Here is a 26284-nt window from a genome sequence, read left to right as displayed (position 1 = left end):
GGCGAGCCAGCTCCCTCTGATGAGAATGTTGTCTCTAAAGGACTTCCACCGGCTGAGTCAGGACTTGCTCCTGTGGCTAGCGAGTGCAGAGAGCCGAAGGCAGAAGGCACGCGTTGTCGCCAGCCCAGAGGCAGACCGCGAGGTGCTCCTGGAGTGTCAGAAAGAGCTCATGGTGAGTCCCTGCCACAGGACCACTTCTGTACTTCCACAGGTCCGAGCTTCCCCTAGCATTCTGGGCACCACAGTGCCATAGGTGGCTGTGACTTAGGCTCATGTAGAGAGGTGAAGATCCTCTCTCGGGAATTAGGGGCATCAAGTGTTTTAAAAATACTTTTGAAACTCAAGCCCACTGAAGCATTTTTCCCCACTAATATATTCATCCCTGGATATCCACAGCAGAGTGGTTAGACACCTGCACACACCCAGATTTGGGGGTACTTGAGTCCATTGGGTGAAAGGTACATGGTTTTCCATATGTCATTTGTTTACCACCTACACAAATCCTCCCATATATACCTTGAATCCTCTTGATTTCTTACACTTCTTAGTATAATGTAAATTTGTTGTGTAAATACTATACATCTCTATTACACCACACTTAGGGAATAACAGCAAGGAAAGCATTTATTTTTTCCTCTTTTGAGACAGGGTTTCTCTGTAACAGCCTCGGCTGTTCTAGAACTAGCTCTTGTAGACCAGGCTGGCCTCGAACTCAGAGATCCACCTGGCTCTGCCTCCCTAGTGCTGGGATTAAAGGCGTGCGCCACCACCGCCCAGCTAAGGAGAGCATTTATGTGTTCAGAACAGTAGTAATTCTTTTGTTGTGAATGGTTTTTTGATCCATGGCTGATTGACTGTGGGTGCAGGACCCTGGGGCACAGAGGCCTGACTGTACTGTTCATTTTGGGGGAGCTTGAGTTGTCTATATTCATACTCAAAATTCCTGGAAGTTGTGCTTTGCACAAATAAGCCCAAGGTGAGACCTGTACATTCCCACACATTCACAAAGGGACTTGTTTTTAAATCCATAAGCTTATATGTAGTTTGATTTTTATATTTAAAATTGCTGGGCATTGCTTTAAAGGATTTTTTTTTCCCGCATTAACAGTGCCCAAGAGTACTTTCCACATGGGTGGAAATGTCCTGTCTGCCCCTCAGGTGGCTACTAAGAACTTGAAATGTGATTGAAACACATTTTCGTCTTTTAATTTGGATGGAGGTAGCAGCATAACCAGACAACAGCCCAGTGATCACCCGGTGCCTCCTCTGTCTATCTAAGCTGAGGGTTTGACCTCATAGCTCTCGACTGACTTCAGTTTCTCTGACCTTGTGTATAAGGGGTTTCTTTACACCACACCCCATCGCTTCTTTCCTCTGATTTCTCAACATAAATTAGAGTTAAAAGAAACTAAAAACAGGGGTGGGGTACAACCTGCTGAGCCGCTCTCTTAATAGTGCTAAGCCAAACAAGGATTGAGACTGGTACCCATGAACCATAGGAAGTCCTGGAGCTGAGTGGTACCTAGCATCCCTCCCTGAAGCAGAGAAAGCTACCCTATGCTCCCTGCTGACGACTGTTTTTGCACCATTTTGTTTTCAGCAACTGGAAAAGGAGTTGGAAGACCGTCAGCCTCAAGTCAGCTCCTTGCAGGAGATTTTCTCTGGCCTTCTCGTTAAGGGGCACGGAGAAGACTACATTGAGGCCGCAGAGAAGGTCCATGTAATCGAGAAGAAACTCAAACAGCTGCGCGAGCAAGTGGCTCAAGATCTGAAGTCCTTGCAGGAAAGACTGGTGAGTCCAGTTGTTGCTTTACCGTGTCAAGATGGCGCAGGAAGACAGGTTGTAGCCTCACTATGGTGCAAGGGGCAGGTAGTCTGTGTAGTTTCAGCCCCTTTCGGACCGCACAGCTTTATCAAATAAGTTACATAAGCCCCATGTGCGTGTTCTGTCGTTTGAAAAAAGGCAGATAGCAATTGTACCTGTCTACCAAGTAGGGTTATATGCAAGATGGGTCCCGCCATCGTCTCTACCTTTGTGCTGGAAACAAGCCTTCACGGTCTCTTATGACATGATTTCCTGCCCTCCTCACTGTCCTGGTTTCTCTTTCCTGATTGTCCTCTAATCTGCTGACTTTTGGTTCTCTTGAAAATGTGATGTAACTCAAGGGAATACCAGACTGTGATCTCCCCTGGCTGGAGATCTATCAGTGATGTATGGAGACTCACGGCCAGTTGGAGTTATGGGTTTCCTGTGCTCCAGCTCTGTGGCCTTTTTTTCTGAAAAAAGTCTATTTGCGTGGGAGGAGAGAGCAATTAGGAGGCTTTAAGCTGGGATAGGAACTAATGACTCCTTGGAAAATTATAACGCACAGTGCTCTTGAGACCACCTAGAGCTTTGTTTTGCCCTAACCTGAACAACTGGGTGTGGCTTTCAGAATCCCGACCCCTCTCTGGCCAGCTTTGATGAAGTGGACTCTGGGGAACAGCCTCCAGCTGCCTCTGTACCTGCTTCCTATGCAAAGGTGAGTGCCCTTCCTTCCTTAAAAAAATACCCAGAATGGCTCTCCAAGTCATTAAGATGACAGAAACCTGAGATTCCAGGGCCCCTTGGACTTTTTGTGACAGCACCAATCTATTTCCACCTTCTGACGAAAAGATAAACTAACATTTTTTACGATCATTTATGGATCTGTATATACCCATGCCACTGTGTGCACATGGGGGTCAGAACAACCTGTAGGTCTCTCCTTCCATCACTTGGATCCTCAGGCTTGACAGAAAGTGCTCTCACTGGCCCTTACAAGTGATTATTAAAAATGATTTTTTAAGGCTCTTGGAGAGTTGCTTTTCTCTGAGGTCACAGTAGATTATGGAAGATGAGGACCCCTGTTAAAGGTCTCCAGGAAACTGAAATATGAAAATCTTGATGGCTCAATAAAACCCAATCATGTCATCAAGTTGAATCACACACGGTGTGACTCCAGTCCCAAAAGTGTGGCGGGAAAGTGACCTAAGGGGTGGGTGCTAGCTAACCCAAGGAAGGACACATTGCATCATGGGCCTCTTTGTTCCAGCAGTTTGGAGCGGAGAGATCTACCGACGAGGAAGAGGAGACAGACAGCAGGTAATGGCATCCCAGTCCCCACAGAGACTCCCCAGCCTTCTCGGCACCACTCTCTAGGTTCATCTGCAGAGGACCAGGCTCCTCTTCCAAAAGCACACCCCGCTGTCCGAGTTACTTTTCTATTGTCGGGAGAAAATTCCCTGACAGATCAACGTGCATGAAAAATAGTTTACCCCGGCTCGCTGTTCAAGGGTACACAGTCCGTCATGGGGGTGGGGGAGGGGATCATGGTAGCGGGAGCTCGAGGCAGCTGGTCACATTGTGCCCACAGTCATGAAGCACCTAGGGATGGATGCTTGCTGCTGTCTCCTTTTTATTAAGTTCAGAGCCCCAGCCCATGGAACGGTGCTGCCCTCGCTTAAATCAGGTCCTTCCCAGCTCCTGTTACTCTAGATAATCTGTCACCCGTGTGCCTCTGTGATTCGAGAACTTGTCAATTTGACAATGTGAATTAGCCATCAGCCCAGCTGTCAGCCCGTCTGAAGCGCACCCCTCAGTGACCTGTAGTTCCTTCATAAGCTTGTAGCCAGATAACAAATGGCGAGGGTGGCCTATGAATTCTCCCTACCTCTCTGTTGGCAGGATGTCCCACCTCAATGGCCCTAGCAGCTCACAGCCAAGGCGCTCCTTCCTCTCAAGGGTGATCAGGGCAGCGCTACCCTTGCAGCTACTCCTGCTGCTGCTGCTGCTTCTGGCCTGCCTGCTGCCCGCCTCTGAAGAAGACTACAGCTGCACCCAGGCCAACAACTTTGCCCGTTCCTTCTACCCCATGCTGCGGTACACCAACGGGCCACCTCCCACCTAGAGGATTCTGCCGGCTGCAGTTCCACACCGCTAGCCTACTGGCCACAGGTGCTCAGCTCAACCTGTGAGTGACTCTTAGCCTTGACGAGATGCAGGGACCTGCTGCAGACACCTCCCTCGTCTTGAGCAAATGGACTCCAGGGGCCCACGACAACTCAGACAAGATGTCCTTCCTCTGGGCTAGAACCAAGTACACAGCAGGACCTGGCATTCAAAGCTAGCGATGGGTTCCAAGAACTCTGGAAAGGGGGGCTTCCCAAAGAGCCACGCACTTTGTAAAACACTGTATTGTAGCACAGCTGTTATACGGCCCACAGACAATGATGTTCCGTACATAAATGAACTCTATCCAAGAAGCTAGTAGGTCCCTACCTTAGTAATGGTTCGGGAAATCCAATCATGGTTGATTCAGACACATTTGAAATGTTGAGAATCAGTTTTCCTCCAGTCAGCTAGCAGTCTATGCTCCCAGTTATAAACTAAAATCTTCTGGTTCCCTACCCTGGGTCAGCTCTTTTATATTGCTTTAAAAAAAAATTTTTTTCAAAGAAATTTTATTGCATGGATGTGGTTATTTGTGCATATTTTTAACACTGCTGAATCTGTATGAATAATGTAAACTTTGATTTAGGAAAAAAGAACAGAAGATTTTTAGCTTGAGTTTTGGACTAATGTACAGGAAATGCCAAGCTCCAGACTTGATAGGGATGTTTTTATAAGTTAATTTTTTAAGACTTTTCATGTTTTGAAGAGACACTTTGGGTCTGGTTGAGCTGTTTGGCCACCAGGGGTTAGAACTATTTGTGATATGTAAAACTCAGATGTTTCTCATTAAAAAAAAAAAAAAAAAGCCGGACTGTTGTATTGGACTCTGTCAGAGGGCAGGTAGCTAGAGTCACCTGATCCCATGGACCCCACAGTCACCACATGTGGCACAGACCTGTAGGAAGGCTGACCCTGCTCTCCTTCCCCCAGGGTCCCCATTAGGACCCCCTCAAGGGCCTGTGTCTGGAGATTCTAGGCCCTAAGGGGAGCATCTATTAATGCATTAAACTGACAACTAATGAATTAACTTGTTACAGCCATAGCTGTCAACCTTCATAAGAGAAGCCTCTTTTTGCGGTACATGGTGATTCCACATGGAAAACCTCCAGCTGATCAAGGTGCAGAGAATAGGAGACGGTGGAAGACTCAGCCCTGTGCCTATATCATACCCACCCCTCCAAAGGCTCAGGGATATTGTAGAGAGGGGGTGGGGAGATTGTAAGAGCCATAAGAGGTGGATGACAAGGAAACAGTGATGTCTGGACACAGGGCCACTGCAAATACGAATTCACAACAATTAGGCAGCATATAGGTGGCTTAGAGACCCACAGTCTGTCTGGCGTGAGGTCCTTCACGTGCGTGCGTGCGTGCGTGCGTGCGGTATTCATCTTGTTGCAGTGGCGAAATACTCGCGAAAGCAAGTTAAGGCAGGCAAGTTCCTCCTAGGGAAGGCATGGCAGCAGGGGCCTGAGGAAGCAGCAGTTCACCGCCCTCCACCAGGAGGCAGAAGCAAATGCTCGTGCTCTGCTGGCTCCCCTTTTCCGTCAGCCAGGGACCCCAGCCCGTGGACTCCTGCTGCCCAGGTAAGGTGGGCCTTCCCTCCCAGGTGTGCCCAAAGAGATCTAGAGCTTGTGCAGTTGACATTAACCATCTCAGTGTGTAAATGGTCCAACCACTGGCCACCAATTGCGAGGGGAAGCATCTAAAGGTGAAAGTGGCCCAGGTTTTCCCACTCTCAGATTTCTGGAATAAATTGCATAGATAGCGTATCTCCACCCCAAGTACTTTGAATTGAGGGCATTTTTTGTATTTGGGGATATTTACATATACATAATGAGTTATCTGGAGCTAGGATTTATTTCACATACGGTGAAGCCGTACATGCTGAAGGTGATTTTATTTAATAGTTCTAGTGGTTTTGTGCATGAAATAAAGATTCCTTCCAGTTGTGATGTCATTTGAGCCCTCCAAGTTTTGGAGATTGAGAGTTTGAGGTCAATTTAGGCTATAATGAGAGCCAGTATGCAATTAAAAAAAAAAAAAGCTTTGTATCTTTAAATGAGGGAATATTCTGTCTCAGCTGGGTGTGGTACTGTACACCTTTAGTCCCAGCACTTTTGAGGCAGAGGCAGATGGATCTCTTGAGTATGAGGCTAGCCTAGTCTACATAGTAAGTTTCAGGACAGCCAGGGCTACATAGTGACAAGCAGTGAGCTATCTAATGAGACAAAGCCTCAGCGCTGTGTCCACCCCACTTCAGGTGAGTCTCAGCCTCTCTCCATCCTTGATTGAAAGCTACTCACCCAGTTCCTCACCTGCATTAGCACCTGGAGGCAAAACACTAACTAGAGGGGTCAGGCCAGAGAAGCCTATCACTGTTTCAACCTGGGACCCTTCACGTTTCAGATATCCAAGCCACCTGTTCAATTACCCAGAAGTTTGTCCTGGGGCCATTAAAAAGGGGGAAATTTTTGTTTTATCCCACCTTAACTGTGCCTGGCTTACAGTAATTTAGGGGGGGAAAAATCTAAACAACTTTTTTTTAAGCCAATGAATTGCTTCAAGGTTCCCTGCTCCATCTTAGCCTGAGGCAACTAGCAGAAAGCCTAGTTCCTTCCCCAGCTTGCCCTCCAAAGAGAGTGTCTCACAGGACTTCACTGCCCTCAGGAAGGGAGGCTGAAGTATGTCAAAGGGTTGGTTGCATTTTAAAGGCGAATAATATAGATATTTTCTTAACCTAATGACCTCTGACTTTGAGTTTGGTCCCTCTTCCCCAGTACCCCCAGAAAGCCCCTTCTGCCTCCTTCCATGCGGAGCTTGGAGTATCCCCCAAACACTTGTGTGAGGTGATTCATGTTTCATGCTCAGGCTTAAGCAAACTGCTCACTCCTTTCCTTCCCCACTTGTAGGGGAAATCTTCAGATGACCATAGGCACACATCTAACTTCAGTATCAATGACTGACCCCACCCCATCTCTGGAGGATATATTACTAGTTGACTCAGATGACAAAAATTACAGAAAATCTACTCAAATAAATAGATTCTCTGCAAACCAGGACTTTTACATCTCTACACAGTGCCTGTGGTCATGTGTAAGAAGCCATTCGGTAACAATAGGTTCAATTGTTCCTGTTTAGGCAACCTAGGGGAAGGTGGGACTAGTAGGTCTTCTGAAATGGTAGGCAAGCATCTGCACTGATGGCCCCTTCCCCAGAAGATTGACCACAGATCTCAACAATACAAACCCCAAAAGGGAATGGAACTCACAGGAGAAAATCAGACACGGCTTAACCCAGCAACTCTAAGTTCTTAAAACTCAGCTCCTAACAAAATGTCTTTAAAACCCAAATTATGAAAACCATTTTATGTCCCATTAAACCTCTTTGCAACAGTTGCATAGATATTAAAGGGACATTGCAAGGACAAAGGACTCCTAGACGAACGCGCGACAAGTCTTAAAAGCATCACATAGTATTTTTGTGTTTGTTTGTTTGTTTGGTTGGTTGGTTGGTTGGTTTTGGGGTCTCACTCTGTAGCCCAGCTTGGCCTCAGATTCATGGCAAGCCTCCCAAGTGTGAGGATTTCCAGCTAGGCATAAGACACCACACTCAAACACTCATTTCTTAACAGGCTCACAGTTTAAAGCCTGTAATCAACCTTAGTCTGATGGCACACAGCATCTGTCTGGGGAAAAAAAAATGACCTAGTCAAGCAGCAGGCTCAGACACATGACCACTGCCTCATAAAGTCATAAAGGGCCAGGGCTCCCAGGAAAACAAATGACCACCACAGTGCAGTGACTGGGAACTGTTTGGAGCTAGTAAACCTTTGCCCGCCACAAAGAAGAAGGCCACCATCAAGGAACTGGCTGGCCTACAAGTGAAGATGATCCCTGGAATTTTTAGAATCACGTCACAGAGACGGTGCACAATGTATAGCTGCAGCTCCAGGAAGTTTGAAAGCTACAGGGGAAAACGGGCATGAAGTGTGTGCGTGCGTGCATGCGTACATGGGTGCTGTTAGCAGTTTTGTTTCTTAAATGGTCAAAACTCCCTCTCTTATCTGACTTGTGTTCTCACCCTTGGGGATTATTTTTGGAGTTAATCTCTACTCCCACTAACAAGCAGGATGAACAGGGGCATAAAAAGAGGGGCATTTATAAGGAATCACCGTGTGGCTCTCCTGTGGACAATCCTGCCCGCACCAGCCCTCTTTAGATCACACCCAGGAATCTGTGAGAATCCTCTAGCATTAGAAAATAACAATACCTGTATTAAGGGTATTTCATGGTGACCATTTCTAATTTAAGCTTGTGATTTCAGAGTGAGGCAAAGCCTACTTAGCTATAAGTTTCTGGGGTGATTGCTTGCTGATTAAAACAGAAGAATCCTGCCATACCAGTTCAAGGCAGAACCGAATATGGCTGCTCTCTGTAATATGTCAGTTGTGGGTTTTGGGTTTTTTGGGGGGAGGGGATGTCAGTTGTTTTTTGGGGGTTCTTGGCAGGGGTTCAGTAATCTAATCCACAGATAGGTGCCAGGTCCTATTCGTCCTTTAAAAAAAGTTTTGTTGAGACTTGTGCTGCTATGAGAGAATTCATACTGTCCCAAAGGAATGTGAAGGTTTCAAGGAAGCCATCATGAATCAAAGAGAAAATGACCCATCTCCAAAATGGACCTTGAGCATTTCCCCAATACACTGAAACTGTGTCATCCTTAGACAACATGTCTGGAACAGATGGCCGGAGATATTAGCACCTCAGCTGAAAGGGAGAATAGGACCCTAGGGTGCTCAGAAACAACAAATGCTCTTCAGAGTACAGATCACATTTCAACCACCCACTTGTCCCAGAGCCGAGCCAAAAACAGCCCAGTGCTGGGAAGTCTCAGGCAGGGCTAACCTGTGTCCCTTCCAGACCCAGGTGAGATGCAAGTCAGTAGAAATGACTTAGAGGGTTGCATCCTCCTCCCACTGAACCAAACACAGTAGAATGAGCAGACCCTAGAAGCGGTAGGAGAACTGGGGACAGTGGTACCTGTCCGAGATCCCCACAGGCTGTCGCAGAAGGATTAAGAATTCATGGCTAACTAGCAGCCACTGGAGCGTATACTTAATCTAAGTACACACAGAACTTTGCACACAAGGCCGCTTGACCACCTGAGTTCAAACTGATCCCTTCCTTGGGTATCTAAATACAACCAAGAACTTTACTGTGTACCAAGGAGACAATAGCTTGGAGCTCGTTCTGATTTTTGTTTTTCTTGTCTGGCAGATGCTTGAAAAAACAAAATTTTACTGGCAGGTTTTTCAAGGCTGCCTTTGCCTCCCACTTCCTGCCCTTCAACCCCTGACCCTTTGTCTGGGGGGGGGGGGCTTTCTGCACCGAGGCTCTTGGCTATAGCACTGAACTGCTACTACTCTCTAGCTGCCTCAAAACATCCCTCCACACATCTGTGTGCTCCCTACGCCCGCGTCCCAGTGTGTGTGTGTGTGTGACAGCTGCTAAAGTCAGCGTTAGCAACAGCACACCGATACCAAAATTAAGACACATTCAAGTTCTCTCTTGTTAGGTGTAATCTTCCTAATGAATGACTCAGTAAACACAGGGTGTACTGACCAAAGAAGCCCTATTTTCAAAGGAAAGTATATTGAATACTGTATCATCACCGGGTTTTACTTTTTAAAACACCCAATCGGCACGATCGTTTAATTGCTTACTTCCAAAGTAGAGCTGTTACACATTTTGTGAATTTGCCATGTTCCTAAAAACGTGTCTGAAAACTCCAGTTTCTAAAACGTGAGTTTCGGTTGCCATTTCAGAAGGGCTTTCTCCTTAGCCCCCATTACATCCCATTTGAACAAGAGCTAATGAGTTTACGACATTTCTACTTCACACAACCCCCTGTTCTGGTAAGAAAATATTTTAAGCTGGACGGTGATGGCACACGCCTTTAATCCCAACACTTGGGAGACAGACGCAGGCGGATCTCTGTGAGTTCGAGGACAGCCTGGCCTACAGAGTAAGTTCCAGGACAACCAGGACTACACACAGAGTAACCCTGTCTCAAAAAAAAAAAAAAAAAGAAAAGAAAAGAAAAGAAAAGAAAGAAAATATTGAGACATATAGGTCAGAGAAGTTTTTCTTCTTGCCACAATTACCACTAAATATTTTTCTTTTTGAAGGAGTTAAAAAAAAAAAAAAAGATGTGTTCAAGTTCTTTGCTTATCCACGCCACACTATATAGCAGAGAGAAAGAGAAAGAGAGAGAGTATTCCTTCCAGAGGCTACGCATCATATGCATCTACAGCCTGTAGCATGGGTAGGTGATGCTGCTCCTCTGCTGTGCATTCACAAGGCCTAAAAGAAGTAGTGCACTATGGCTCACGATGGATAAACTCCATTCTTGCAAATATGGGGCCTTTCACACACATACACGCACACACACAAGAGGTGGGGAGAAAAAGAGAGAGAGGGGGGAAAAAAAACACCAACATAGCTTCAAGGAAACCCAGGTATAAAGAGATTTAAATCTTAATCCATGGCAGGTGCACACTCAACAGGCCAAATAAGCAGGCTCTACAAATGTAAACCAAGAAGGACAAATCTACACAGGGATAGCAAGAGGACCTGGGAGGAGGAAGGCGCTCACATCTGAGTTCCACCATTATCCCTCTGGTCTTCAATAGAATTACATGTTACAATGTTACCAGTTACATGTCGTCAGTCCTCACAAGCCTGTGAGGTAGGAATGTGAAACGAGTTGATTGTCAATCAAGTGGACCAGAAGACACCATTCAAAGGCTGATTTTACAGCCACACGATTAATTCTATATAGTCCATGTCTTATAGAACAGTGGTTCTCAACCTGTGGGTCATGGCCCCTCTGGGGGTCGCATACCAGATATTTACATTATAATTCATAACAGTAGCAAAATTATAGTTATGGAGTAACAACAATGAAAATAATGTTATGGCTGGGGGTCAGCACAACATGAGGAACTGTATTAAAGGGTCCCAGTGCTAGGAAGGGTGACCGAGGGTCACACTCTCTTCCCATCTATTCCCATCTAATGCCAACCCTTCCAAGTCAGGCTTTCGCCATTCATCCCATAAGCTTTAAGATGCTTTCCAAGTGGGCAGAGGAGATGGAAGGATGTGAGAAGGACCACATCTAGAACCTTCTAAGGTTATACAAAAGTTAGAACTCTGCATTCAGAGGTACCCCCTGGTACAAGAACACTGCAGTCCACCCACCCAGACCCCTGGGACGTGGAATGTAGGGGAAGGGTACATGACCAAGAGGAGCCGTGAGAGTGCACTGGTCTACCTTTGACCATCTCTGCAGACTGTCCGCCACAGGCCCGGCCATCACTGAGACTGCGGGTTCTGGGGACCCTCTTTGCTCTTACTGTCCTCTGCTGAGCTGCAGTCAGACCCCGAGAGCGAGGACTTGTACCCTCGAAGTGTGTGAGCATTCAGCATCTCCAGCAGCAGGTCATACACTGGGACCACATTTTTGCACTTCATGCTGAGCAGGTGTTCCATGCCCTTGTTACTATGGGAGAGAGAGGCACTGAGAATCCTTCCCTCCGGGTAGCCATGGGGATGTTGAAACAGTCCAAGTCGGCACAAAGCCAGCCCACCCCTCCACATACACATTCCCTGTACTTCTACCCCATCGTTCTGTTGCTCACACGTCCAGCGCCCTCTACAGTCTACACTCAAAGGCAAAAGTGGTACCCATTTGACCTCCATCTCACCACCCAATGCTGCACCATGGGCTCGTTCATAAAAAGCAAGAAAACAAACAGTGTCACTAACTCTAAGTAGGCTTCTTCACCCTGGGAGAGCAGAAGCACCTATCTCCTTGACTGACCCAGACTGGAACGTACATATCATATCAAGACACTGACAACTGTTGCTCTTCTTGGCTTGACCTTGAAAGGGTCCTGTGTACCGATTTGGGGGTTATGAACAAACTTCAGCAATTAGAGGTGCTCATTCGTAAGTGAGGGTAGACTAATACCTGTTCTGCAAAGGGTCACGGCCTGAGCCCTTAGTAAAGAAACAGGAAGGAATCCTTTCCTCCTCCACGTTAAATAAAGTGGACACTGTCCTTCCCCACAGCTCTTATGGTTTCCTACTCAGGCAAGCACGGCCTTCCTTGTCATCTCCTCTCTTCCAGGCTCGGGACAGAGCTACCCTTCTGAGCAACGCCACCCACAGGGCATCCCTAGCCATCCCAGCCCATCTTCTCCCTCAGTGCACCTCCTGGCCTGGACTGTGCTCCACCCCCAGCCTTGCTTCCTCAACCTGTTGGGATCGAAGTTCTCTTAGATCTCGTCCCAGGTATCCTGATGCCATGGAAGCAAAGGGACAACTTGGCGCACACCCCCAGTCCTCAGCTGAAGTGTGACCAGGAGAGCCAGACTTAACATCCTTAGAGAAATGACCCCAGGTCTTGGCCCTGGGTGGTGTTAGGAAGGTGGCAATTCATTTTAGAGGGAGAGCTGCCCATTTTGGGACCCTATAAACAAATTCTAAACCCTAGCAACTACATCCAGGCGGGTCCCACCAGATGCCCCCAAAAATCCTATCAGGCACCATGTGAGACTCATTTCAACACCCATGATGCGCCAACCTTTGGTGTAGGTGTGTGCACTGGTGAATTCTTAGTCAAAAGTTTATTCTTCTTTAAAGTCGAACGTTCTACCATATCCACTGCAAACTTGCCTGCATTCTCCCAAAGTTCTGAGCGCATGCCCGGCCCCCAGCCCCCAGAACAGCTTCCCGCGGTTTATACCTGATGTGTCTGACATGAGAGAGAAGCATTAGGAGGTTGGCCAGGCGAACCGACTGCTGCTGGGAGGAAATGCCACTCTTAGCAATCACCCAGACAAGGGCATCTGTCACTGCGTTCAATAGATGTGTCAGCTTCCGGCTGCTCTCCGCCTCCTGGCTTGCTGTAGTTAAGGGGTACATGCCTGGACAAAGAAAGAGAGCCCCAAAGTCAGAGAAAGGGAAGCCGAGGTCATGTGCTCAACTGTTAAGGATGCCTGGTTCCCCAGGGAGGCAGCAATGTGGGCCAGAGATGCTCTGACTTGCACAGGCACATGCATGGCACACCCTATGTCCCCCAAGGTTCTTCCCCTGAGAGCAAAACCTTATCGGTGTGCTGTAGGGAATCCTGACTGGACACGGGGCAGGCCAGGTGAGCTCTGTGGCCTCACCAAAGCAGTAGGCACTTCAAGGAATTGTGTTGCGCACCTGCAGCAAATGGCTACATGAAGACGGTCAGGGGTCAGGTGAGATCAATTGTTGAAGGAGCTGTCAATCAATATAATTATATAGTTTATCACATGCTTTTAATCACAGCACTCAGGAGGCAGAGACAGGCAGATCTTTGTGAGTTAGAGGCCAGCCTGGTTACAGAGCTAGTTCCAGGACAGCCAGAGCTATTACACAGAGAAACCCTGCATTGTGTAAAAAAAAAAAAAATAAAATAAAATAAAAATAAAATAAAATAAAATAATAATAATATAAGCTAATTCTTTACTTCCTTTGAGAATGGTGGTTTACAATAACTAGGTACAGTCTCAAGAAACCAAGGGCTGGGTGATGGTGGCACATGCCTTTAATCTCAGCAGTTTGAGGCTATCCTGGTTTACAGAGTAAGTTCCAGGACAGCCAGGGCAACACACAGAAACCCTGTCTTGAAAAACCAAAAGAAAAGAAACCAAGGGCGACCAAGCATGGTGGCACACACCATTAATTGTATCCCTCGTGGTTGGCCTTCAGTTGCTATGATAAACCACTGACCAAAACCAGCTTAGGGGAGTAAAGGGTATACCTCACCTTACAGGTTACAGTCTGTGACCAAGGAAAGTACGGGCAGGAAAATGGAGGCAGGAGCTGAAGCAGAAGCCACGGAGAAGTACTGCCTACTGACTTGCTCAGCCTGATTCTTACGCAGCTCACATGCTCCTGCAGCTCACGCAGCTCAGGACCACCTGCCTAGGGGTGGCACCACCCGCAGTGGGCTGGGTCTTCCCACATCAATCATTAATCAAAACAACGCCCCACACTTGTCAACAGGTCAGTCTGATGGTGTCAGTTCTCAGTTGAGACTCCTTCCCAGGTGACTCTCACTGGTATAACTTAAGAGGCAGAGGCAATCAGATCTCATTGAGTTCCAAGCCAACCACAACACCGTGGTGAGATTCTGAGGCCGGAGTTCCGTGCACCCGCTTGCCTAGCCCCCACAAGGCTCTAATGACTCAGCAAATAAATTAACCCTCCAGTGGCCCTGGAGCTGCTGCAGGGAAACCCTGTTCACTCCCTCCACACCTCAGACCCTCACCACTACCTGCCCCTCCCCCCCCCCCAGGCCGCTCATTCATTCTCCTTGGCAGCCACCCCTCCTCCCCTCATCAAGGCCAACACAGCCCTTTGAGGGCACAGACCCTGCATACCTGTGACCCTGCCCCCATCACCTCCTACATCGCCCGACACAGAGGACGTGTGTATGTATAGAGATAACTATACAGGATTCACATAGGCTCATATTTTTGTATAGTCTTAGCCAGTCACATGATTGTAACGGAAATAGTTATGTCTATTTTAAGTACATACAGAGAAGAGCATTCTTAAAAGTGTAGAGGATTTTGAGCTGCACATGGTGGTTGCACACCTTTGATCCCAGTACTCAGGAGGCAGAGGCAGGTGGAACTCGGAGTTGGAGGCTAGCCCCGACTACATAGCAAGCTTCAGGACATCCAGGGATACACAGAGAGATCCTATCCATTATGCTGATGAGATAAGCCAGTCACAAAATATCACACTTGTTCGGCACAGAGTAGGGCCCATGAGGTTGGCTTCAAATTTCCTACAAAGCTGAAAATGATCTTGAGCTTCTGATCCTCCTGCTACCCCCTCTGGGTGCCTCGAGATGACAGGCATACACCATCAATTATTGAGCAACTGCCCCAACTTAGAGCCCCTTTTCTCGTTCCACTATTTGAAGCTGGATATAGAACACACACGTCCATACAGACAAAACGGACTGGCGGCTACCCTTCAGAGAAGGAAGGGTGGATGCTATAGTAAACTATCGACTTGACTGGATGAAGAAACCTAGAGGACTTAACCAGAAAGGATTAACTGAGGAGGAAGACATGCCCGGAGGGTGGGCAGCAGCATGGCATGGACTGCAGTCCCACCAGCTGAGCATCAGAGTTCCCCATCTGCTTCCTGGACCACGAGTGTGTAAGCCAGCAGCTCCCACAGCTATGGACAGAAGCTGACCCAAGGCTAACTTTTCCATCATCTTTCCTCCCTTAGCTGCTTCTTATAGGGTACGTAGTAGCATCAATAACAAAGGTAACTTATGCAGCAGCAAGTGGATTTCCTGGCAGTGGGGGTTAAAATGTTTGAATATTGATTTTGGCAATGACACAGAGCGAACATACTAACAAAAACTGAATCGTATACTTTTGTTTCAGGACAAGATCTTGCCATGTAGCCCAGGCTGGCCTAGAACTTCCTATACATTCCAGCCTGACCTCGAACTCATAGTTCTCCATAGTACTGGGATTAGACCACCACACACAGCTTGAATCATAGTCTTTAAATGGGTGAACTGGAGTGCCATTAAAATAGCCTTCAGAACCCAAATCACAGTAGCATAAATGCCCACTGGCAGTGTGTGGCTCCCTTCAAAGAGCATGGCTGGTAGTCAGTCATCCTTGTTCATGAGGCAGCCTCATTACCAAGGGCAGACCATGGGTCTCCCACAAGTTTGGAGGTAGTACAGTTCCATACGGAGTCTGGAGCCCACTGTGATCAATTCGTTTGGGAAGAGGAGACACCACATTTAAACAGGCACCTGCCTTGTCAAGTTTTTAGAAGGAGAAGTGTTTATATGAAAAGTCTTAAACTTAAAACCATCCCAGGACACCGGTTTAACGTACCCGTCTCTCTAGTCGGAAACACAACACCCATACTTTGGACATCCACATCCCTGCTCACTGACATAGCACAAGGGGACACACTAACTGCTAAGTGGCAGGCCTTGGACAGGGCCAAGGGACAAGACAGAAGCCCTGCCAACCAGATACACAGGAAGCAAATAGAAAAATGAACCCCCCTCCATCCCTAAAGATAGAAACTCTATGATTTATTGTAAAACAAAACAAAATTGCTTTTCATAAGGCTAAAGAGATCTAGTAAAGAAGGGAGGGAGGGAGAGGGCTTTTGGCGCAATATCCCACACATCCCAAAGAAAGCAACTCAAGGTCACCCAAATCCCAGCCATTTCCTGGAAACATCTGTGTGTTCCTCCCTCTGGCCCACCAGACATTCTGGAAGCACGAATGCCAAGAATTGTGGAATACTACGTGCTCTAAGGTGAAGACCCAGGCTTTGCTCAGTAGGAGGGAAATAACTCAGAAAATCTGGAGTGTTTTACTTAAAAATCCGAGAAAATAATCATGGAAAAATTGTTTTCTGGCTTTGAAGGGTGAAAGGGAATGTGCGTGCTGTTCTAAAGCAAAATAGAATGGTGGCCTGGGTTTAACCTGCTAAGTATTTCAATTAATAAAATGTTTTGTTCTTTCAAAAATTGTTTAAATAGGGGCTGGAGAGATGGCTCAGTGGTTAAGAGCATTGTCTGCTCTTCCAAAGTCCTGAGTTCAATTCCCAGCAACCACATGGTGGTTCACAACCATCTGTAATGAGGTCTGGTGCCTTCTTCTGGCCTGCGGGCATACACAGAACATTGTATACATAATAAATATTTAAAAAATTGTTTAAATGAGTAGATTTGTTTCTAATTTGTTTGACACACTGTGTAATCCAGGCTGGCCTGAAGAGAGGAGAACCTTGAACTCCTCCTGATCCTCCTGCTGCCACCTCCCAAGTACTGGGATTGCAGGCAAGCACCTCCATACCCAGTTCCCTGTCCCTAATTTAGGTTATTTGATTGATTGATTATTGATTGATTGTGGTTAGGTTATTTTAAAAAGACCAATGGTAATTAACTTCACGTTTATTCCACTCTGACTCCTAGATCAGAACGCAATTCTAAGGGAAGGTGGCTATAGTTTCAGAGATTCAGGTGACAAGGTTTTCACCTTGTTTATCATATGTTGTTGCTCTCTCTCTCTCTCTCTCTCTCTCTCTCTCTCTCATTTATCTATTTATTTTGGTTTTATGAGACAGGGTTTCTCTGTGTAACTTTGGAGCATGTCCTGGGACTCACTCTGTAGACCAGGCTGCCCCTGAACTCAGAGATCCACCTGCCTCTGCCTCCCTAGTGCTGGGATTAAAGACATTGCTGCTACCACCACCCGGCTGCAGCAAGTTCTCTTAATGGTTGACCCAATTTATCAGCCCCTATTTCTCTGTCTCTTGACTGGGATCTGAAAAGAGAAGTATGCTGTCATCTTTACCTTTGTTCCTTTGTATATAAAGTCACGCCGTCCCCTCCCCCAGCAGCTTTTTACCATTTTTCTGCTCTGGGTGTGGTGGTAGATGTCTGAATATTCCCAGTTACTCCCAACAATGGCACAGGCAGCTGACTTGGGATTCTAGGCAATAGAGCCAGGCAGAAGAAGAAAACCTAGGCATGCTGGCACCCTGTTCAGGAAGCTGAGGCAGGAGAATCATGAGCTTGAGGACTGCTTGAACTACATAGCAACACCCAGTTTCAAAAAAAGAAAAGGAGAAGAACGAAGAGTGGCTTGTCTCCTTCCTGCTGGCTTTGAGCACTTTGATGACGATCTGTCTTGCTGTGGCTTCCCACACGCTTCTCGTGCAGGGGCTTAAGAAAGTATCGTCGAAGCCGTGTTTACAGTTTTCAAGACATCTAGAACATTCTCAACCATGTTTCAACCGCTGTGTCCCCACGTCTGCTGACTTCCCTTCTACGCAGCTTCCCTTCTCCAAGGCCGTCTGGGGCCCATACAGAAATTCTGTGCCCTGCCTTGCCTTTTCACACTTCCCATAGGAAATCCAGGCACTGTTTTCACGTCTCCAGAGAGTCTCTTTCATGTATTTCATTCTGTCACCTTTCTGAGTGTTTTTTTCTCCCGTTGGAGACCATATTTTCGTCTTTGCATGCTTCCTAATTTTCAATGAGTTATTTTGAGTATTGTGAACTTACCTTTGGGTTCTGGCTAGCATTACATTCTTTGTGTTGTCATTGCCTTCCCCCGCCCCTTGTATGTGAGTATTCTCATAGGTGGGGGGTGGAGTGGTGGGGGTAGAGGGGATGAAGGGGTGGTCAAAGTCATGGTCTCTCATGGTCTCGCATACTAGGCGAGCAATCTTCCAATTGAGCTACATCCCCAGGCCCCTGTAGTCAGTACTGAAGACTGACTTACTTTGCCCATAAGCAGGTGAGAATGCCTTCAACTATTCTTAAGCTTTGTGCTAGATTGTAGCTAAATTATTTCACGATATTTTGACAATCTGGGCTTGCTTTTATGTTTTATTTGGTAGTCTGTACCCCGGGGCTAACTTTACCCCGTTACTGTGGCGACAGCCTCCTCAGTGTTTTCTTATCCCAATGTCCAGGATGTTACAAGTTTTCCCAAGCGCCTAGAGAGAATGTGAGCCGCTCCTTAGCCAGTGAGAACTTCAGAGACCATTTCCCCTCGCGCTGTGCCTCAAAACATTAGCAGGTTAGCTAGCACTCAGCCAAAGCCTTAAAGAGCGCCACCTGCAGACGGGAGATGCTGCCTGCAGCCCTGTTCCTCCCGCACCCCTCTTCCAACAACGAACCCTTGGCTGTTCAGATTGTTTCAGTGGAGGACACCAACTGATGTTCACCAACTTAGTCCTTGCTTTGGTTTTTGTTTTATTTTTAAATTAATTGCTGCAAATAACCAGAAAAAGAGGTGCTCTTGAAAACCCTTCAGAGCTAGCCACCTCTTTCAATAGTAGAACATTTCCATAAGAAAAACCAAAAAAGAAAAGAAAAAAAAGAAGTAAAAAAGAAAGCAAATTCCAATTTCCCACAGCAATGTCAAACAGAATAAATTTGCTGTGACTACCAAGTAAGCAATAAGGTTCAGTAAAGATTTTCAAAAATTTGGATTTACCTTAAATTTTAATGATTTTTCTGCCCAAAGTGGCAATTACATCCCACAACCCTCCTCGCCTCCTACAAGGGCAGCTTTATCAGATGCCGCAGGAAGAAGGCCAGAGCTGCCTTGCCCATCCACATACATAGAGGCTGCTCACAGCTCTGAGGATACAATCTGACATCTAGAAGATGCCAAGCCAAACAGCAGGCTCCTTACCTGCTGCTTACCTACGTGTCCTAACAACAAACAAATCGCTTTCTGAGGAGCACATAGTGGCTCTGAAAGGGTTCTAAATCCTTCAGACTCCTCCTTCAGCCCTCCCCACCCTTCCCCTTCAAGACCTAGCCCACTCTCCACTCTAGATTCTAGAACCCACCACTGACGGCGTGCTGTGCTCTCCCTGAGCTACTGTCTGAATGTTCTCCCAGTCCACAGAGAGGACGCCATGGAAGTACCAGCCCTTGAGAGCTCTGACAGCCACAGACAAATTTAAAAATCATTCAAGCGTGTTAATCACATAAGCCAGGACTCATATTTTGCACTTTTCATCGTAATTTTCTGTTATTATGCCGAGCTGGGGCCAAGGGGAGCTGAGAGTGATAGCAAGCACACTCAACTTACCTAGCGTGGGCAAAGCTCTGGGTTTGATCGTCAGTTTCAAAAAACTGTTTTAAAAAGCCCTACACGTTCACATCTTGTCATTATTCTCTAAATACAGCATAACCACCATGTACATGCGTGTGCATTGGGTCAGGTGATCTAAGTATCCCAGGGATGATGTCAAGTATGAGAAGCTACACACGGGGTGTAGGTGGCTACTACTCCATTTAATATAAGAGATGATGGCACCCACTGATTTCCTATTAGAGTCAAACACAAAGGATACTGGAGAGGGAGGAGACAGAAGGAACAGGGGGTACTGTTTCCTAGGTCTTGGAGAGAGGAGGATCCTGCTGATTATTCTTATCTTCCTTGTATGGTTTTCTTCCATCTAAATGTTGTCCCTGATCACCAGATATTGTTTATATAAGAAAAACTAGGAGAGCCAAAACATCCACTCAGCTCAGACACTGTCCTCATCCCCCATCTCCGAAGTCAAGTCCCTCCTCTTTTCCCTCCCACATGGTCTGTTTGGGCTCACTTTATCTGAGGACACCCTTGCCTCCGACTCTCTCCATTTTAGTCATTCCTCCCTATGGGGGGTGGGTATGACCTTCCCATAATACACTTCTGCACACAGACACTCCCCCAGAGTTGCCTGTGACCACTTGAAGTTCTTCTCTGAAGACCCCAGTGTCCTTCTGCGGCCTCTCCCACTTCTCCGCACCTCCACTCTGTCGATCTGTGAACCTCAGTCCAGCACCAAGATCATGACATTTCATAATTTGCTTTCTGTTTCTCCCAATACCAAGCTATTCGACCATAACCTAGATGTTGGTACTGAACAAATGAATGGTTTGTAAAAGTAGAAGCTGAAACATTAAATACAGATGATATGTGTTAGCCATGTGAAATACCTGTGTCTGGCTAAAGAAAGACTGGAGAGTAAATACTTTTAAATTATTCTTTTTGTTTGCTTGTTTTTGTTTTTCGAGACAGGGTTTGAGTAGTCCTGGCTGCCCTGGAACTCATTCTGTAGACCCGGCTGTCCTCAAACTCAGAGACGGCCTGCCTCTCTCTGCCTCCCCAGGGCTGGGATTAAAAGCATGCACCACCACATCCAGCTTCTGAGCCGCTTTTCAAATCCATTGCTCATCCAATAAATAATTTATATGCAAGTTAGCAAACATTAACTACAGTTAAATCCAGGTAAAACGGAGAAGTCAGAAGTGAGGCCGTTCTCCACTTTCTAAATCAAACAAAAGTTCGGCACTCTTGACCGCCACACCGGATGGACAGTCTTTCTTCCCTAGCCATACAAGGCACAGGCGCGCGGTTACTCACTCGAATTGAGGAGGATCATGGCCTTCACGCACAGATACTCTTTGTGCTGGAGTTTCAACTCACGGAACCTCGATGTCGTCGCCAGGAGCATGTCAAAGATTTCCAGAATCCCTTCTACGCACTTCCCCTCATCCCTGCAAGAGTTCATTTGGGGATTGAAGGAACACACAGCATTAGAGGGCCATCAAGAGATGACACCTTAGGCGTCATCCTGCACATCCCATGACTATACCGAGGTATTAGGAAGAGCATACTTAACAAGGGGAAGTCACTAGTACTGAGTCCATATAGGAAAACAAGGGATGCATGGGTATAGGCTCATTGGTGGGACCCTTGCCTAGCTCTCAGGAGGCTGTGGGGTGAATCCTGAGCATTGAAGAGGGGAACACACAACACACTTCCTAAAAATTCTTAAACAGTTTTTCAGGCCAAAGTGTGCACCAGGGCTGCCTGTTTCCTTCTACTTCATTGCAGAAGGACTTCTTGGAGACACCATCACGAGCCTTTGGCTTACATACAAATCATGGTAGTCAACCAGCCTTGCTGGAAGTGACTCGGTGTATTAAAAGTGAGATCCCACACTCTCCTCAGGAAGTACCAGTGAGGGGGTCTGTTAGAGCCAAACATTTCAAGAAAAAGAGACGTTCATGTCTTCACACATAGAGGGCTGAACTTAGACGCTAGTCTAGAAGCCAAGAGACTTGGAAGTAGCATTTGAAGAAAGGAAGTGTGACAGAGAAATTACAGCTGAAGGTGGCTTAGTCAGGGAGGAAACAGACATGGGGGCAGGTGACACTTTCTTACTTTGACTTCCTGAAGTGGGCTTTTTGTTTATTTAGGTTTGGGGTTTTTGTTTTGTTTTATTGAGATAGGGTCTTGCCATGTAGCCTAGGCTGCCCAGCTCCTGGTCTCCCTACCTCCACCTCTGACATACTGAAATTACAGATATGGGCCATGACACCCAGCCTGAAGATGGTTTTTAAACAAAGGTTTCAGATAAACCCTTTAAGGATGCCTTATAGGCATGAGCTGTTGCGTCTGTCTTTGAAATAAATGATTACACATGAACGAGAAAGCATCATTTTCTATTTGCACCAGCTAGACACACATTATCCCACCCTATTGTTCTCAACACTGTCTGTTCTCTCCAGCTGCAGAGTTACTAGGGCTTTGACTAACAATTAGATGATTTTGTACAAAGTCCTTCCAGTTCCTGAATGCAGCCCACGGCAAAGGGGATCGTGGCAGAAACGGGTGCCTGTGGGGTCTGCTTTTACTCTCTAGACTATGAAGGGAGGTCGAAGTAAAGCAGCAAAAACAAACAAAAACCTGACTGTGCACTGTCTGCTCTCATCCCCAAACCAGGTCATGTCCAGTGGATGTGGCATTTTATGAGATAACATCTGTAGAGGTCCTGTGAACTGACACCCCTGGATGCTACCAATCTGGCCTGCTAGGTATTTGACAGCAACTCATCAGGATCCTGCATCCCACATCATTCATACACACACAGCGACACACACACACACAGCCACAAGCATGCAACGGCTCACTTTGGCAGGTCAGCATGGGAACTTCTGAAAACAGCTGCATCTTCCTGCCAGTGAGGAGCTAAGGGACAAATCACCGGTGTCCCCTAGAACTAATTCACAGGTAAAAACCATCTGGGAGAACAAGAGCCCTGGGCAAAGAGGACCAAAATCTACACAAACCCTGCTACTCCATGTGCCCCATCTTCATACTTCCCCCTAACCTCCTCCTCAGCTCTGAGTTCCTATAAGGGTGGCAGGAGCCCTGAACACAGTGAGTGGAAAGGAAGTACCTGCACATGGAATGCCCCTTGTGCCTGTCACCCCACTCTGCCTCTTGAACGGTCACTGCTCGGAATCATAAGTACTGAGCTTCCAGGTATTTGATAGCTGAAAAGCTCATCTGCATACATCACAAAAGAGGAAACGAACAGACACTAACACCTGCACTGATGCTTTCATTTTGTTTTGGCTATTTTGCCATTTTTGAGACAGAGTCTAATTTGTAGCCCAGGCTAGCTTCAATCTTGTGACTCTCCTGTCTCTGCCTTCCCAGAACTAGTAGGTGTGTGGGGGCTACCATGCCCAACTGTGAATTGATGGTTTAATAGTTTGACTCTTTATTCTTCTGTAAAATTCAAACTCAAGTGAAGTTATGTTCAGTTATGTAACATATGCTTGTGTGCACGCACGCGCTCTCTCTCTCTCTCTCTCTCTCTCTCTCTCTCTCTCTGTCTCTGTTTCTCTCCCTCCCTCCCTTTTACTCACCCAAAGGATAAATCAATTCAGCTGAAATCAATCCTATTTTCTAGAAGTTGCCACCCATAGAAAAGAAAAGGCACTAAATATCAGGATTAATACCCATTTCCACAAGTGAAAACATTCCGTTGCAATAAAATTAATGCTTCAAATCTACGTTGTTTAGGTATTGGGGCATCTGAAGCCCAATATACATTGCAACTTCAAGTAATCCACACATGTACCTTATAGAAAATGTTCCAGTCTAAGCAATCTAAAGAACCAGGCCTGGCTTTTTTCCTTCTAGCAGGTGAGACAAGCAACCATCGCATCTCATGTAGGTTTCAAGTACTTTCGATGACATCATAGGCTATAGAATCTACATACATTTTTAGAAAATAAACGAGCCGTGTAGGGACATAAAGTGCACCTCCCAAGTGGCTCTGAATAACGCCCTGCTTCGAAATGAGTCATGCCAAATAAAGTGAGGAAGGACGGCTACAAACTGATGAGCAGATCCATGCCATTCATCTCACAGTGAGGGACTGGAACCGAGTTAGCAGTAAGAAGGCAGGGGCAGGGATGGAGAGATTAAAGATAGAGGCATGATTGGAATGTTAGCAAGTGACTCGTCAGTCAGTCAGCCAGCCTACCTAGAGAAGTACACTTCAAGCTAGCGTCAACTAAAGATTAAATTAGCAATCACATTACTTAATTGCTTTTTCATAAAAGAAAAATAACCGTTTGATACAATGGCAAAATACTGAGTGGGCTTGTCTTGCTTTGCCATTGCCTATTTTCCGCCTGCATCTTTATTCGCTGGGTTTCACACCAGTTTATCTCTGTAGGTGTGGCAACTGGACAAGGGTAAGAGCCTAGTTGATGGCTAAGCACATGGGAGAGACTTCATAAATATTAAACCAAAATGAAATTACTTGGCTACAAAGGGTAAATTAAAATTTGGGAGTAAAAGTCTATGATCTTCAAGAACATTCAGCTTATCAATGCTGAGTATGAATGCAGCCCCTAAGAACATTCATAGCCATAGGCGCCGAAGAGGCCTGTCGGGGTTCAGGGTGGGCTCCCAGCCCAGCTCCAATGTCCCGTGATAGCTCTGAAGACAGTTTCCTGGTGATGCTGGCACAAAAAAATACCAGTATGCACTGCTCATTTAAATTACATTGGATCTGAATGTCTGTGTATGTCTATCTGTGCATGTGTATATGTGTCTGTTTGCCTGTGTGTATGCATGTGTATATCTGTTTGTATGTATATATGCCTTGTATGTCTCTGTGCGTATGGGTATGTGTGTATGTCTGTCACTATGAATGTATGTATGTGTATGTCTGTGTGTATGTGTATGTCTGTCTGTAAGTATGTGTATATCTGTGTGTATGTGTGTGTATATGTGTATATGTCTGTGTGTATATGTGTATATGTCTGTAAGTATGCGTGCATGTGTATGTATGTGTGCATGTGTATGTCTGTGTCTGTGTGTTTGTATGTGTGTGTATGTGCATGTGTACATGTGTGTGTTACAGTTAAAGGTAAAATAGTTTTGTAGAGTTAGTGTTCACCTTTCACCACACGGGTCTGAGGGATCAAACTCAGGCTATCAGTCTTGATGGAAAGTTCCTCTACCCAGTGACCCATCCTGCCAGCCACATATAGATTTTTCAGCAAATAGAAGCTCTGGTTCCATACTAGAGCTTCACATGAATTTATGTTTCTGATGGATGCCCAAAGAACTACCTTGTTACGAGCAAGCCCAAATCACTGGGTTTTCCCTTCAGCCTCAGTACACTCGTGGTTTCTGTTTCGTTTTGTTTTCTATAGAAATCTCGATGAGAGCAAATGGGCACAGGTAAGGGGATTAACTCAGTGGTAAGGGTCTGCTTAGCAAGCAAAAGGCTCTTGGTCTTGTGCCCAGCACCAAAAATAAACAAAAAAACAAAAGCACAACAATAAAAAAAATGTTTAGTGCTTGCATTCATGTGAAACCCCCGTGAAGACGCTCTGGCACACTGGGCGGTGGTGGCGCACCCACACTGAGGAAGAGGAAGGCTAAATTTACCCCCGTACATGTTCTCCAGCTACTGACTTGCTTACTGAAACACGAGATTTGGCCTCCCCCTCGAAACTGAAACCAAAAGTAAAATCATTTTAACTCCACTACACGTCGATGGGTAGAACAGCTAACATAGCAGGATTACATGTTTAAATGTGTGTGTTTGTGAGGCAGAGTGAATGGATGAGACAATGGCCAGGCTGGGCATCTGACCTTTCGGCTTGACTGACAACCCTGAGGTGACAGGAGGAGTGGATTGAAATAGGATAGGTCACAGGGCTGATGGGCAGAAATAGAACAGATCCTAAGGCTGTGTTCTAAGGCAAAACAACAAATTATGAATCAATTTGCTTTTGGCCTTCTCTTTCCGTTTCTGAGTCTCTTTCCCACGGGGGCGATGTGCTAGGTGTACGGACTCTAGATCCCCTCCTCTCCACGAGCACTCACTACCCCGCCTATAAATCAATCACCTCACTTCCCATTTCCTTAACTGAAGACCTGGAATGAGGAGCAGTGTTCACTCCAAAGGGGTTTTTTGGAAAGATTAAATAAGGCGACACAATCAAGTTCTTAAGAGAGTACCTGGCACACACCAGCTAAAAAGTTAGCTACATGACGGTCAGTGGAGGTTCTGGTACCTGCCCCACTGCTCTGGCCTCCCAGAGCCTCCCTCGCCCGGTCACCACTTGGGCTTGCTCCTGCCCAAGCCACATGCCATGCTGCAACTCTTCCCACAGGGTCTGCTCCACCAGAACACCTCCATTACTCAGACCAGTGCTCTCTGTCAAGGCCATCCATGACAGCAGGCAGAAGGGATGCTGATACCTTGGGGCAGCACTCTTCGTCTGCGCAACGTGCCAGTGAGGGTCTTCGGATGACCTACAGTGGTAACAGGATGACGATGCAAGAGTTGGGGCGGGCACTTTAGGCTCACAGCACCAGGC

General features: G+C 46.5%; 2 protein-coding genes across 5 annotated transcripts in view; one reads left to right on the top strand and one right to left on the bottom strand.

Moving 5' to 3' along the window:
- Syne2 (spectrin repeat containing nuclear envelope protein 2) overlaps nt 1–4778 on the top strand; it is a 135599-nt gene extending 130821 nt beyond the window's left edge. For all 4 annotated transcript variants that reach the window (XM_041658050.1, XM_041658049.1, XM_041658053.1 and 1 more), the window contains 5 exons: nt 41–172; nt 1601–1792; nt 2436–2522; nt 3075–3124; nt 3707–4778. In XM_041658050.1, the coding sequence (XP_041513984.1) occupies nt 41–172; nt 1601–1792; nt 2436–2522; nt 3075–3124; nt 3707–3929 (684 nt within the window). In that variant the 3' untranslated portion in view covers nt 3930–4778. The remainder of the gene's footprint in view (nt 1–40; nt 173–1600; nt 1793–2435; nt 2523–3074; nt 3125–3706) is intronic.
- Nucleotides 4779–11343: 6565 nt separating this feature from the next.
- The window catches only part of Esr2 (estrogen receptor 2), a 47305-nt gene continuing 32364 nt past the window's right edge, over nt 11344–26284 (bottom strand). Inside the window, exons 7-10 of the mRNA XM_041658601.1 lie at nt 26166–26219; nt 21006–21139; nt 12779–12959; nt 11344–11530 (exon numbers count right to left, since the gene is read on the bottom strand). Coding sequence (XP_041514535.1) covers nt 11344–11530; nt 12779–12959; nt 21006–21139; nt 26166–26219 — 556 coding nt within the window. The remainder of the gene's footprint in view (nt 11531–12778; nt 12960–21005; nt 21140–26165; nt 26220–26284) is intronic.

The sequence above is a fragment of the Microtus oregoni genome, unplaced genomic scaffold (genome assembly GCF_018167655.1).
Source record: "Microtus oregoni isolate MIOR12 unplaced genomic scaffold, Mior012 000009F_ref0000495, whole genome shotgun sequence".
Taxonomy (NCBI): Eukaryota; Metazoa; Chordata; class Mammalia; order Rodentia; family Cricetidae; genus Microtus; species Microtus oregoni.
The sequence above is the reverse complement of the archived record's forward strand: the minus strand, read 5'-3'. Positions and strand labels throughout refer to the sequence as shown.